The sequence below is a fragment of the Amphiura filiformis genome, chromosome 18, assembly GCF_039555335.1.
Source record: "Amphiura filiformis chromosome 18, Afil_fr2py, whole genome shotgun sequence".
NCBI lineage: Eukaryota > Metazoa > Echinodermata > Ophiuroidea > Amphilepidida > Amphiuridae > Amphiura > Amphiura filiformis.
In genome coordinates, this window is record NC_092645.1 from 38,073,227 (window position 1) to 38,086,613 (window position 13,387).

Genomic DNA, 13,387 nt, shown 5'->3' on the forward strand with positions numbered 1-13,387 from the left:
CACGTACGTGTAGCCGAGCGGCCCAGCGAGTTCAAATCGATAATGTATTGTGCATGTGTCGGTACCCATTGTCGGATTTCTGCATGTAAAACACGCAGTTATCAACAATTGAGCGCTATTAATACACATTAATGTTTTTAAACAAATAAAATTCCAAAATATGGTACGTTTTCTGTCTTTGCTTGCCACGTGGTATGTTGAAGTAATGAAGTTGCAATTATATGTTTAAATTTTCACGATGACATCATCAAGTCCTTGTGGCCGAGCGGTCTAAGGCGCTGGTGATTTGGCGATTCTGTATAGACCTACATAAAAGCGGCGCAGCTTGGCGCCTCTGCCGAACTAAATTTCCTTTTTTTTTAATTTCATATTTATTATGTTAGGGAAATGTGGCTGGGAGAATGTATGTATGGCGAAGAGTGGTGTGCCATGGCAGTAGTTTATTAAATCCACCATAGATGAATAAATAAACGTTATCGGCCTGTTTCACCAACCTGGTCACACCAGGTGTTCCAATATCTGTGGTCACACGTTGCTGTGGAATGGCTTCCAATCTTCAACCACGATTCGTCGCAGGTCATTCAATGTAAGTGCATTGGCTACTCTGGACATGCTGGAACGCACAGCTTTGACCAAGCTGGTCTCACAAGTGTTCAATCGAGTTGGGGTCTGGGCTGATGGCAGGCCATTCCATTCTCTTTACTCCCATATTCTGTAGGTTGACTTGTAAGAGCGAGCGTTGTCATTTGGAGGATTGCATTAGGTCCCAGATTGTGGAGATATGGGATTGCAGTTTGCTGCCCAGAATAATAGTCAATTTGGCACATTCGGTTTGAGACCCCACTACATTCACAAGATTTGTACTCAGGCCTGAAAAAAGTGATTGTTTCTGAATGTGGTGTCATTGGAAAGGGAATAAATTAGCTATCCATTGATATGCAACACGATATGAACATGTCGAAAAAATAATCTGAGATATAGATGCTTGAAAAAACTTTCCAAACGTTTGTTGAGGAGTTTATTATTAATCTATGCTAGAAAATTCCTAGCTTTGCTTTTGATGTATCGGTGCTCGGGCACTGTCTAAAATATGTAGTTATCAGCGGGCAACATTTCAAAGTTGCACACGATTGCACAATCGTCAAGCTCACCGGAACCAAAATGTTTTTAGTGTCTTTAATGGGTATTCGGTATGCAACTACTGTTACAGTGGCGACATCAGGGCGTCCGTTAGACGGGATGGTTAGCAAAACAGCACGTGCGAAGACAAATGGCCAGTCTCGGACGTGCGGATGGGGTCATTGTACACTGCATGTAGTTGTGATGAGCAAAATAGTTATATTAGTAGCTTAGCCAATGGGGTGGCGGGGGAGGGGGGCAGAGTGCCCCTGACAGAAATTAAAGAGAAAAGTGCCCTCTGACAAAATATGAAAGAGAGAATCAGGAAGGCAATGGAAAAAGAAAAGGGACAAGAAGCCCGTTTTTCCACCAAAATTCATCCAGACCATGGGCTAAAATAGTAAAAAAATACAAAAAATTTTGCGCACATTGTCTCCGTTAGTTACCATTTTACCCAGATCATGGGCAAAATAGTGTAAATTTGGTAAATAGGTATATATGTGTGGCTTCGCGCGCATTGTCCCAATAAAGTCTTTTTACTCAAAGACTTGTACATTTTCTCTTTAAAAAAAACCCGGTATATGCATAATAATACGAAATTGTTTTCCCCGAAAATTGTATTTTGCCCCCACTAACTATGAAAGCTGGCTACTCCCCTAAGTTACAATATAGCACGGTGTTGTGGGCTCTGGTCGTAGACAACCCTCAAACCCCCCCCCCCCCACCACCACACACACACCTAAAAATGAATGCGGTAAAGGAACATAGACGTAGCAAGAACAGTTAAGTGTACATTTATTTACATTCTTCGAGCTTTCGACATTATTGTCTTCATCAGGAACTACAAAACAAATGACACCAGAAAAAATAATACATAAAAAAAAAAAAAAAACAAAACAAAACAAACAAAAAAAACAAAACAAAACAAAACAAAACAAAACAAAACAAAACAAAACAAAACAAAACAAAACAAAACAAAACAAAACAAAAAATAAATAAATAAATAAATAAATTAAAAAATAAAAATAAAATAAAATAAAATAAAATAAAATAAAATAAAATAAAATAAAATAAAATAAAATAAAATAAAATAAAATAACATTACGATTGGGTTTTTGGAAAGAACCTTCTGTTAAATCATGCATGACTCAATTACAAATCTCTAAATCCCTTTCTTCTTATCTATTAATGATACGGCGACCTCCTAATATATTATGATACTAAATGAACAATCAGCTTGGGCAGTTCGCACTAGGCCCTACATCTCATAGGACAATAAAGCTAGCGCCCTGATCGATTCTTCCTGCATATCAATATGCTTCACTTACATTACATTACAGAGATCGGACACTAATCCCAACCATAACAAACCATGTAAACAATGATCACCTATATTACAGGTGATATTACAGGTCTATATTACAGCATTAGATTAGTAAGCTATGATCTATTTGCAAGTAGTATTTTGATTGAGCAGGAAAGATGTGATACTATTTTTTTTATAGTAGTCTAGTTGCCGGAGTCAGGTATAGGCCTACATAGAATGGTTTTTTTATGATGATGACATGGACGTACTGATCATAATGTATGATGCAAACTCATAGGTGTTGTGCGTTTGGCAATTTGGGAGGGGGTGGGAGTTCAAAATGACCCCATAGGATTATAAAATCAAAATTTCAAATTGCTCAAATACCTCTTTCAAATATATCACATTATTTACATAAATAAACCAAAATAAATAAATAAATAAATAAATAAATAAATAAATAAATAAATAAATAAATAAATAAATAAATAAATATGAAACAAAAAAAAATGAACACATTTTAGTGTAGCATTAAAATAAATCATAAATATAACCATTGCTGGCAGGAGGACTCAGAACCAACGATATTGATATCAGCGGTCTGATGCTCTACCATTGAGCTATGACAGCATCTAGTGATGAGGGTCGAGCTTTTAGCTTATACAGTGTTTGTCTGTGATAATGCCGCCTCGTGAAAGAAAGAACTATAAAATCTCAATTTTAATTTAAATTTATTTGATAATTTTCTAACCTATATTTTCTTTAGAGCAGGGACATATATTTCCCCTTTTATCCAATTTGACCGCTATATAAGAATCTACTTCTTTTATTACTGATTCAATTCCGCGATTTGTTCCATTAAGCAATATCAAAGATTAATGTCACACATCTCACAACAGATATATAGTTGGCTTAGTGGTCTTGTACAGTGCTGTTTAACCGGGAGGTACCGAGATCGATTCCCACCTCTGCCTGCAATTTTTTTTTAAAGACTGGGAAATAATAACCTGACATTCGCCGCTGACATTCGTACTGCAGAAGCGGAGTTATAACTTGTTAAACTTTGCTCCTTCCGTAAAAGGGTACATTATTTCGGCACTACATTATTATTTTTTTTTTTTTCACATTGCTGGTATTAAATATCAAATGGTCATAGTTGGCGGTCACTTCAAATCATCCCCAACTGAACGAGGTTCAGGAATGTCCTCTCATTGTTAATTGTTGGTTAGCCCACCACTTGAGAATACGGGATTATCTCAAGGACATAATTCTGTTCTCCCTCCTTTTCTTACATCTTCTCTGATATGTGCTAGGGTCATTGGTTATTGTTAAAAGGCAATAAGGTGTGTAATTGCAATATTTCCTCTGAATAGGAAAGACTCTCTACATCGAACTATGGATGCTGGTGGTTCGCAATACTGTTATTTAAGAGAAGGTATCTTCCAAATCCAAATCGAAATGAGGATAGGATAGAATAAAATAAATAACATAAAATAAAGATCCACATGACAATTAAGTCGGTGGGCGGAACGAGCAAAGCAGAACAAAACACCGGTCAATGGCATGTCGGCCTTTAACTGAGAAATACATCAATGATAATTTACAGAAGTATGGTAAGCTTACATGACATGACCACAATATGAACACGATCGTGAAACAACGAAAAGATACCGACAACATGTCATGAAATTTGAACCCATATAAACATAGAAATAACAACATCACTGCGATCAACAGACTTACATTACGGAAATTGATGAGAAAAAATCCGTGTTTTGACCCATATAGGCCTACTGCTTCAATGCTCATTTTGTCACCATCATTTTCTTAATTTATTTACCTGCACAGTTGATTTCATCTGTTTTATCTTCACAATCTACTTCACCGTTGCACCTCCAGTAACTTGGAATTGAAGTCGCATTATCATCGCATATGAAATTTTCTCCTTGAAAATCAGAGGGAAATATAACAAAAAATCAATGAAGGCAATACTTACTATAATTTAGACATCTAAATATCCCACCATCGCAACACTCGGACCCATACAGCCCAGCAAATACAAAACCATTTCGACATCATTCGCCAACCTGGTCTCCCAACTAAAGTGCCGTATATAGTCAGTTTACAAATGATCTTAAACTGATCATATGCGGCAGTTTAAGAGAAAAAGTGATAGCGCCCTCTGTTGTTATTAATCGCATTTGATGCGTATTAACAACGTTGTGAATAAATATTTGACACCATAGAATATAAAAAGTAGTAATTTGATAACTTAAAATAAGATTTTTAACGGAATAAATCTAAATAATATGAATATGCAGTTTATTCCGTTTAAGAATACTACACCCCTAGCCAATTTTTTTTTTATTTTTACATTTTTCTCAAAAATTATAGCGCATTGGTGACAAGTAAGATATGAATATTATAGGGGCAAGGACTACAACTTCTGTACTGAAAATTCAGCAACTCAAGACAATTAGTTATTGATTTATTGATGAAAGATTGGTTTTCCCTTATTTTCCGGTGCAGTAGTTGTAGTCATTGCCCCTATAATATACATATCTAACTTGTCACCAATGCGCTATAATTTTTGAGAAAACTACAAAAATAGGCACAAAATTGGCAGGGGTGTAGTACCCCTTAATATTTACCCCATAATTTCCCTCATTCTTCAGACCCTGCCCTCTATCGGGTGGTAATTTAAAGTTTAAGCTTGATTGCAATTGTTTCTTTGTAAGCCTGTGGGGCAACCTTGAACACTATTGTCCTTGAGATAACATTGTGTTTTATTTGTCAGTTGGTCAGAGATGAACCAATTACAGATCCCGCATCGGTATAATTATGTGGCCAACGTAAAAAAATAGATGCTTGAAAAATATCTCAGATCTCAGTGAGTGTGGCGATTTGCCAAGCTTTGTAGTAGTAGATGGTATCTCTCGTTGTGGCGGAGGTGGGAGCAGTGCAGTAGTAGAGCTATTGCAGAAGCGCTGTCAACCAACAGAAGGTGGATCAGGCAAGGCTGATAAAGGCTGAGAGAAGTACACATTGAAACAGCCCGGTGAAAATAAGGTGAATGAGCTGTGGCATGATTTATGAATCCCGCATTGCATGCCTTTAGCAGTCTTTATATATATAGTTCGTGAAAGCCACACTGCCAAAATGATAAAAGCCCACGTTTTCAAGGATGTATATATTGAAGACCATCAAGCATCTGGCACTGCTTTGACCACGGCTAAATTAACAACACTCTATGATAAGCGTCTTGTATCTTCTTCCACAGGATATGGTTAATTTGAGTGACAGCATTGATTATAATCATTCATCAACAACTGCGTCATCGCAGTCTGTTTTGTATAGGATTGGCATCAGCATGTGCCAAAAAACCCCACTCCCAATGGATGTATCTTTGCCTAAGGATGATATTGTTCATGTTCCATCACTGCATGACATTAACAGTCATCCAATACCTGCATCCAGATCACTGCAGCAGGCCCTCCAAGATGACTACCAGTGGTTGAATTATGTAGATGGTCACTTGGAAACGCTGCTGACCAGTGACGACTGGATTTTTGGGCTGCCTACCACGCACAGTATTCATCCAGATCCTCCCTCATTCATTTCAAAGCCCTACATGCTCCCACTTACTACAATATGCTTCACTGTATGCTAATTGATGACGATCAAACGCGCCATTGAGTACCTTTAATCCAGGACAGAACCCCGTCGTGGTAGCTGATCACCTACTGTACACACTTGCAAAGCGTTTGCAGTGGAAGTTTTCAGATACAGACATTACTGAAGTTAAGTACCTTGTCTTGATTGGGGCCACGCACACTTAAACGATGTTGTGGTCAGTTTTAGGTGACAGGTTGGAGTGCAGTGGGTGGGCCACATCTATGAATACACAATAGGGGAGCACAGTCCTACATTAGTGCATCTCACATCTGCAGGACTAGATATGTGCACCAAGTATCGGGCACAGCTGTTCATTCTGATAAAGAAAACCTAATATACCCAATATGTTGAGTTGAGACAAACTACTGCTACTGGCCTTGTTCCTGACTTGCCACTTGCTGCCGCTCTTCAACCCTTGAAAGAGTGGGTGGACCACAGCTATGAATACACAATAGGGTAGCACAGTCCTACATTAGTGCATCTCACATCTGCAGGACTAGATATGTGCACCAAGTATCAGGCACAGCTGTTCATTCTGATAAAGAAAACCTAATATACCCAATATGTTGAGTTGAGACAAACTACTGCTACTGGCCTTGTTCCTGACTTGCCAATTGCTGCCGCTCTTCAACCCTTGAAAGAGTGGGGTCAAGCCTTTTGCATCCCGAAGCAGATTTCTAGTTTAAGTCTTCGTTCTGCCAGCATGTCAATAAGATTCACCTTACTCGATTTCATAATAGCACCTTCATAGCCATTATAAGAGATAATGGAGCCTTTCGGTGACGCAGATGACGTGGCACACTCTGGGATTCGCTGATTGTTTGCATACAGAGGTGACATATTGGTTTGTGCCAGCGATAACACAATCTTCTGTGAAGAAGCAGGACGTATAGCGAAATCGATGCAAGTTCCATCTATCAGCATATGTAGGAAATATTTTAATGTTGGAACAAAAAAGTCTGCTTCTGAGGAATTAAAGAAAGAGTCTGAAAACATATCCCTTCACAGAATCTTGACTGCGTGTCTCCAGACTCCCAACAAAAGAAGCACTTTGTTTCAGAAGAGACTTTATTTGCAGTTGCCGTCCCTTGGGATTCACAAAACCAAACCGGAGCTCATTCGCCTGATATCACTCTGTATGCTCATTGGATTGGTAGATAGACAGGCAAAGTAGATTTAAACTGTCATTCAACACAAATATATTGAGATATTTACCTCAATATTTCGATGTGTACAACACACATCTTCATCAGGAGGGATCCGATAATGAACTGATGGAGGTGAATACCCTGCTGTCGACCTTTGATGTCCTTTCTGTTGGTCGGATTAGGGCATTATATAATAAAGGGAGCTCATTTTCTTACAGGATCTTCTTTACACAGCTAACGTCACGGCTGTGTCTTTTTTCTTACAGGATCTTCTTCTTTCTTTCTTTCTTCTGCCGACCATTACATTTGCTCTAGCATTAACATGCATGCATCGATTTTGACCTAACTTGGTCACTATCATTACTGACCATGCCCCTACATGTCACATAAAATTCGTGGGGTCAAAGGTCACGTAGGGGTCATATGGGTCAGAAATTTCAACTCAAAATGCTACTTCTCCCACAAATTACACAGGACAGTGATGCAACTTGCACACATGCATTGTTATTACCAAGTGTCTATAATTCATACACAGATTTGAGGTCAAAGGTCATTAAGGGGTTACTTCCGGTATAAAACCAAATTCCTTCACAATTTTTTATTATCTAAGAAAAACATAGGAGAGTGACGGTATGTGCACACATGAATTGTGTTTACCTAATGTATATGTGGTATTTTTTTATTTTTGGTCAAAGGTCATTAAGGAGTCACTTGCGGTCCAAGACGAAAAACATTCAAAATGTCCACTTCTGTCACAAATAACATGGCAGAATGTTACTATGTGCACACATGCATTGACATAAGGCAATGCATGTGGGGTTTTCGTAGATTTTGGGGTCAAAGGTCATTAAGGGATTACAACACGGCTGTGTTTGTGGTCTTAGACCACAGCTAAGTCTAGTTCTTCTTTCTTCTTCTTTTGCCGACCATTACATTTGCTCTAGCATTTACATGCATGCATCGATTTTGACCTAACTTTGTCACCATCATCACTGACCACGCCCCTACATGTCACATGAAATTTGTGGGGTCAAAGGTCACGTAGGGGTCACAGGGGTCAAAAACGTGATTTCAACTAAAAATGCTACTTCTCCCACAAATTTCGCAGGACAGTAACGCCACTTGCACACATGCATTGTTATTACCCAGTGTCTATAAATCATACTCAGATTTGAGGTCAAAGGTCATTAAGGGGTCACTTCCGGTATAAAACCAAATTCCTTCAAAAAATTTTATTAGTTAAGAAAAACATAGGAGAATGACGGTATGTTCACACATGAATTGTGTCTATCCAATGTATATGTGGTATTTTTTTTGTTTGAGGTCAAAGGTCATTAAGGGGTCACTTCCGGTATAAAACCAAATTCCTTCAAAAATTTTGTTAGCTAAGAAAAACATAGGAGAGTGACGGTATGTGCACACATGAATTATGTTTACCCAATGTATATGTGGTATTTTTTTTTGTTTGAGGTCAAAGGTCATTAAGGGGTCACTTCCGGTATAAAACGAAAAACCTTCAAAACGCCCCTTCTGCCACAAATAACATTGCAAAGTGATGCCACGTCCACACATGCATTGACATTACCCAATGTCTATGGGGTTTTCATATATTTTGGGGTCAAAGGTCATTAAGGGGTTACAATACGGCTGTGTTTGTGGTCTTAGACCACAACTAGGTCTAGTTCACCTTGTTTTCACTGGGCTGTTTTGGTATGTAGTTCTCTTGGCATTTCTCGTAGCTTGCCCGATTCACCTTCTGTTGGTTGACAGGGCTTCTGCAAGTTTTTTTTATGTCATACTTTATCTATTACTACACTGCTCGCACCACCGTCACAACACAACCAGGAATATCATCTACTACTTAAGCTGGGCAATTAATCATCATACTCGCAGATATCCGAGATATTTTTCAGCAGTTCTGTGTAACAAGCTTCTATTTTATTAGTTTGCCTTCATAATGTTACAGATAATACTGGATTCGTAATTCGTATCATCTTCAAAGTCTAGTCATGTGTATCCACACTGGTCATTTTAAATCAAATAACGCTTGCTGCTATCAATAGAGTGGAGTGAAAATAGTAATTCAAACACAATTTTGATGTTCATCCTTCTACAATATAGCCAATGACAGGTACCATGGAATTCACATTTAGAAACCCTTGTACCCTTTTCAAATTACCTCCTATCACATAAACAGTGCCAGAAATGAGTTTCCCAGCCAAAATTAGTTTAAATTGATATGTCACTTAAGTCTGTAGCTCAAACGGTTCACAAGTTGTAAAAACACCAATTTTAAAGATGGCGGTCAGCGGCCATCTTGGATTTGAGGGTCAAAATGGCCACAGATTCCCCAAATAATCCCAAAATGAATTTCTTAGCCCAAATTAAGCCAATTTCAAATGTTTACACATGATTGTAGGCGAAATGGTCCAAAAGGTAGAAAACACCATGTTTTGGGTACTAATTAGCATAATTTATGCTAATTAGGGTTTTTTTATGCATAGATACAGAGTGTCTCTTTGGTTGAATCTTTTCCTCTTGCCCCAAGGAAAATCCATGCGAAGTGGGACCTTTGTACTAAAAAAATGCAGCGTTCACCCTATTTTCACCCCTTAGCAAGTCCGTTGGACAGATGGAAACAAATAATCCACTGGACTATCTCTTACGAATGCTTATCGTCTTGCCTTGGATAGGCAGAGTTGGAACAGCATCATCAAAAGGGTCAATATGGGTCAGTCATGACCCATAGCACGACGACGACGCTAAACATCCGACTTGAAAAAAGTAAGGATTAACCCTAAATCAAGACTTTATATCTCATCAACTAGAGATAGGTAAGGTATGTAAGTTGGTAGATTTAAAGCATTCGATATCATATTCTATTAGCCCCACGACCCATTATTCAAAATCGCGCACTGTGATTAGTTGAAACGTGTCACCTGACAGACCATTAATTAGCAATAAAGTGCCCAGGACAACGAACTTTATCACTTACGCTTTGGCTACGCGTAGGCGCTCCACATTGAGGTAAACAACTTGAAATATTTGGGCAAAAAATGTTATATTTACTCCTTAAATCGCACTATTTTGTGGTAATAGATTAGAAATAAAGGGTGCAGCATTATCCTTACACGCAAATAATGTGTCCTCGGCAGTAAAACGTTTAAATAATGGGTTTGGCTGCGCCTCACCCATTATTTACGTTTTACTGCCTCGGACACATTATTTGCGTGTAAAGGATAATGCTGCACCCTTTATTTCTTAATTGATGTACATCAATTTCGTAAATAGAACAGTATGCAATGCTCCAGACGATATGACATATGCAAGGAAATGTCATTCGTGCAAACACAAGCAAAAGAACATCATGATAGTATTTGATCAAATCTTTCCGTAAATCGGGTGTTCGGTTAAATTTCATCTCATGCATCGATACTACACGTATTTGAATAATTATATTAAACATCCGTCTTTGTCATTTATGTCGAAAAACACTCAATGTGACTTTATCCCTTTTAGCTGTAGTTTTCTTCATTTGAGTAAGTAGGCGTAATGTACGCACAGAATAATAAAAACAAAATGATTTAGTTGTGATGATTGAACTTGTGAGGAAACCTACTTGTAAACATCTCAAAAAAGTAACTAACCCCCTTAAATAATGGCCATTATTCAAAAAGGGGGATTTGTATTACAAATCTGAAAAATGCGTTGGAAGCAGAATTTATTTCTGCGCATTTTGACACCTCATTTGATACGATAGCCCAGAAAACAGTAAAACACCGGTCAATTTAATGTAGTGAGGACAAGATTTAAGAGTTGCACTTACATACAAATTTTAACAATACAAAAACACTCAGATATCATTACACAGATTTCCTTCCATTACACTGAACGCAAAATCAATAGCATTTACTGCCACTTTCAAATCTTGAGTTACATTGATTTAAATGTACGCTGTGACGTCAATATTTAGTCAATTGCTACAAATGAGGTTTCAAAATATGCAGAAATACATTCTGCTTCCAACGCATTTTACAGATTTGTAATACAATCACCCGTTTTTGAATAATGGTCATTATTTAAGGGGGGTTAGTTACTTTTTTTGAGATGTTTATATAAAGAGTTGGGCTAGCTGAATTCATGAATTAGAGCTTATGATAATATAGTCATCAACATTGGGAATTTTTTTTCGGACCATATTCTTTAAAAAAAGCACTAAGAAAGTGTCTAAATTTCAAATTTACAGCGCTTCGAACCCAATAATAGTCCTGTCATCAACAGAAGTTCTTACATTAATGTTAGTTCCTCGGCATTTGTGTTACGTTTAATCCTTTCAATATAGTCTTTATCAAATATTTATGTTATGTTTCGTTTTTTGATTTTTCAGAGAAAACATTTTTTTCTTTCATTTTTTCCTGCACTTACCGAAGCTCTCGTAGCACGCGATGTTGTCATACCTATTTTTGCAAAGGGCATAATCTAGAAAAATTAAAAAAAAAGATACATTATCTTATTTTATAACCAGAAATATTACAATATATAAAAATAACACGTGACTACGCTTTATAAACTCCTCAACAAAAGTTTGGAAAGTTTTTTCCAGCATCTGTATCTCAAATTATTTGTGACATATTTATATCGTGTTGCATATCAATGAATAGCTACAATACTTCCCTTGACAATGACACCCCATTTGAAACAATAACATTTTTATGGCTGAGTACACGCCTTGTGAATGTAATAGTGGGGTCTCAAACAGAATTTGCCAAATTGAGCATTATTCTGTGCAGCAAGCTGCAATCCCATATCTTCACAATCTGGGACATAATGCAATCCTCCAAGATAACACCGCTCGCCCCACAGAGCCACGGTAGTCAACGACTGCCTACAGAATATGGGAGTAGAACTAAAATGGCCTGCCATCAGGCCAGACCTGAACCCGATTGAACACTTGTGATACCAGCTTGATCGTGCTGTACGTGCCAGAGAAGCCCATATGCAACCACATTGATTGACATGCGACGAATCCTTGTTGAAGAATGGAATGTCAAGCCACAGTAACGTGTAACCAGGTCGGTGAACACCATGAAGAGAAGGTGCATGACTATTGTGGCTGCTTGTGGTTTTTCCACCCGCTATTGAGATTAGTGGCTAGCGTTGTTTGAGCACAGAATAACGGTCAATTTGGCAAATTCTGTTTCAGATCCTACTACATTCACAAGGCGTGTACTCAGCCGTAAAAAATGTTATTGTTTCTAATGGGGTGTAATTGTAAAGGGGAGTATTGTAGTTATCCACTGATATGCAACACGATATAAATATGTCACAAATAATTTGAGATAAAGATGCTTGAAAAAACTTTCCAAAATTTTGTTGAGGACTTTACTACGCGCAATAATGTCTAAGCTGGTAAAAAGCAAAATTAGTTTAAAATAGTATTATATTAAAAAGATATTACATTTAGAAATTTATTTCGTTAACCTATTACTATATATACGTAAGCATATTCAACAACGTGTGTTACAAAACATGATGCACTGATGTATGTTCTTAATGCTGCAAATTGTGGTGAGCTACTCGTAGATAGTGATTCGAAACACGCATGTAGCCGTTTAAACATAAATGTTTCCAAGGCAGCGTTATAAGTAAATAATCATTTTAAATAATCGAAGGATCTAACCTCAAAATTGTACACTAACATCGCAACCTGCGTACAAATAAGGTACACATGCTTATTGCATAGTGACACACTAATTGCATGCTTGGTGTACTGTTGTATATTTACTTCTGTCACCTCTAAAGCTAAAATGGCGTTAAAACCGGTCACGACCTTTACATACTACAATATTTTGATTATAACTTTCTATATCAAAACGTGATGACGCGATTTCTGTCGTTGAAATATAATGAATATTTCTTCATTTTGATATTATACAGACTGGGGGGCGGTTCGTGTATATGAAATTTACTTTGCATTTTCGTGTTATACCGTGTATACGAAGATATTCACAAAAATGGTTAATAAATTCAGATCAAGTCAAATTAAATATGACGTCCAAAATTAATGCAGTAATTTTCCAAGTCCAACAACTAAAGTAGCAATCGATAAATCTGCTCACTGAATCATCAAATAATAAAT

At 37.4% G+C, this 13,387-nt stretch overlaps 1 protein-coding gene across 1 annotated transcript in view; it reads right to left on the reverse strand.

The window, feature by feature from the left end:
- The window catches only part of LOC140139132 (uncharacterized), a 37,809-nt gene that overhangs the window by 20,459 nt on the left and 3,963 nt on the right, over window positions 1-13,387 (reverse strand). Inside the window, exons 4-5 of the mRNA XM_072160913.1 lie at window positions 11,674-11,727; window positions 4,266-4,370 (exon numbers count right to left, since the gene is read on the reverse strand). Of these exons, the coding sequence (XP_072017014.1) occupies window positions 4,266-4,370; window positions 11,674-11,727 (159 nt within the window). The remainder of the gene's footprint in view (window positions 1-4,265; window positions 4,371-11,673; window positions 11,728-13,387) is intronic.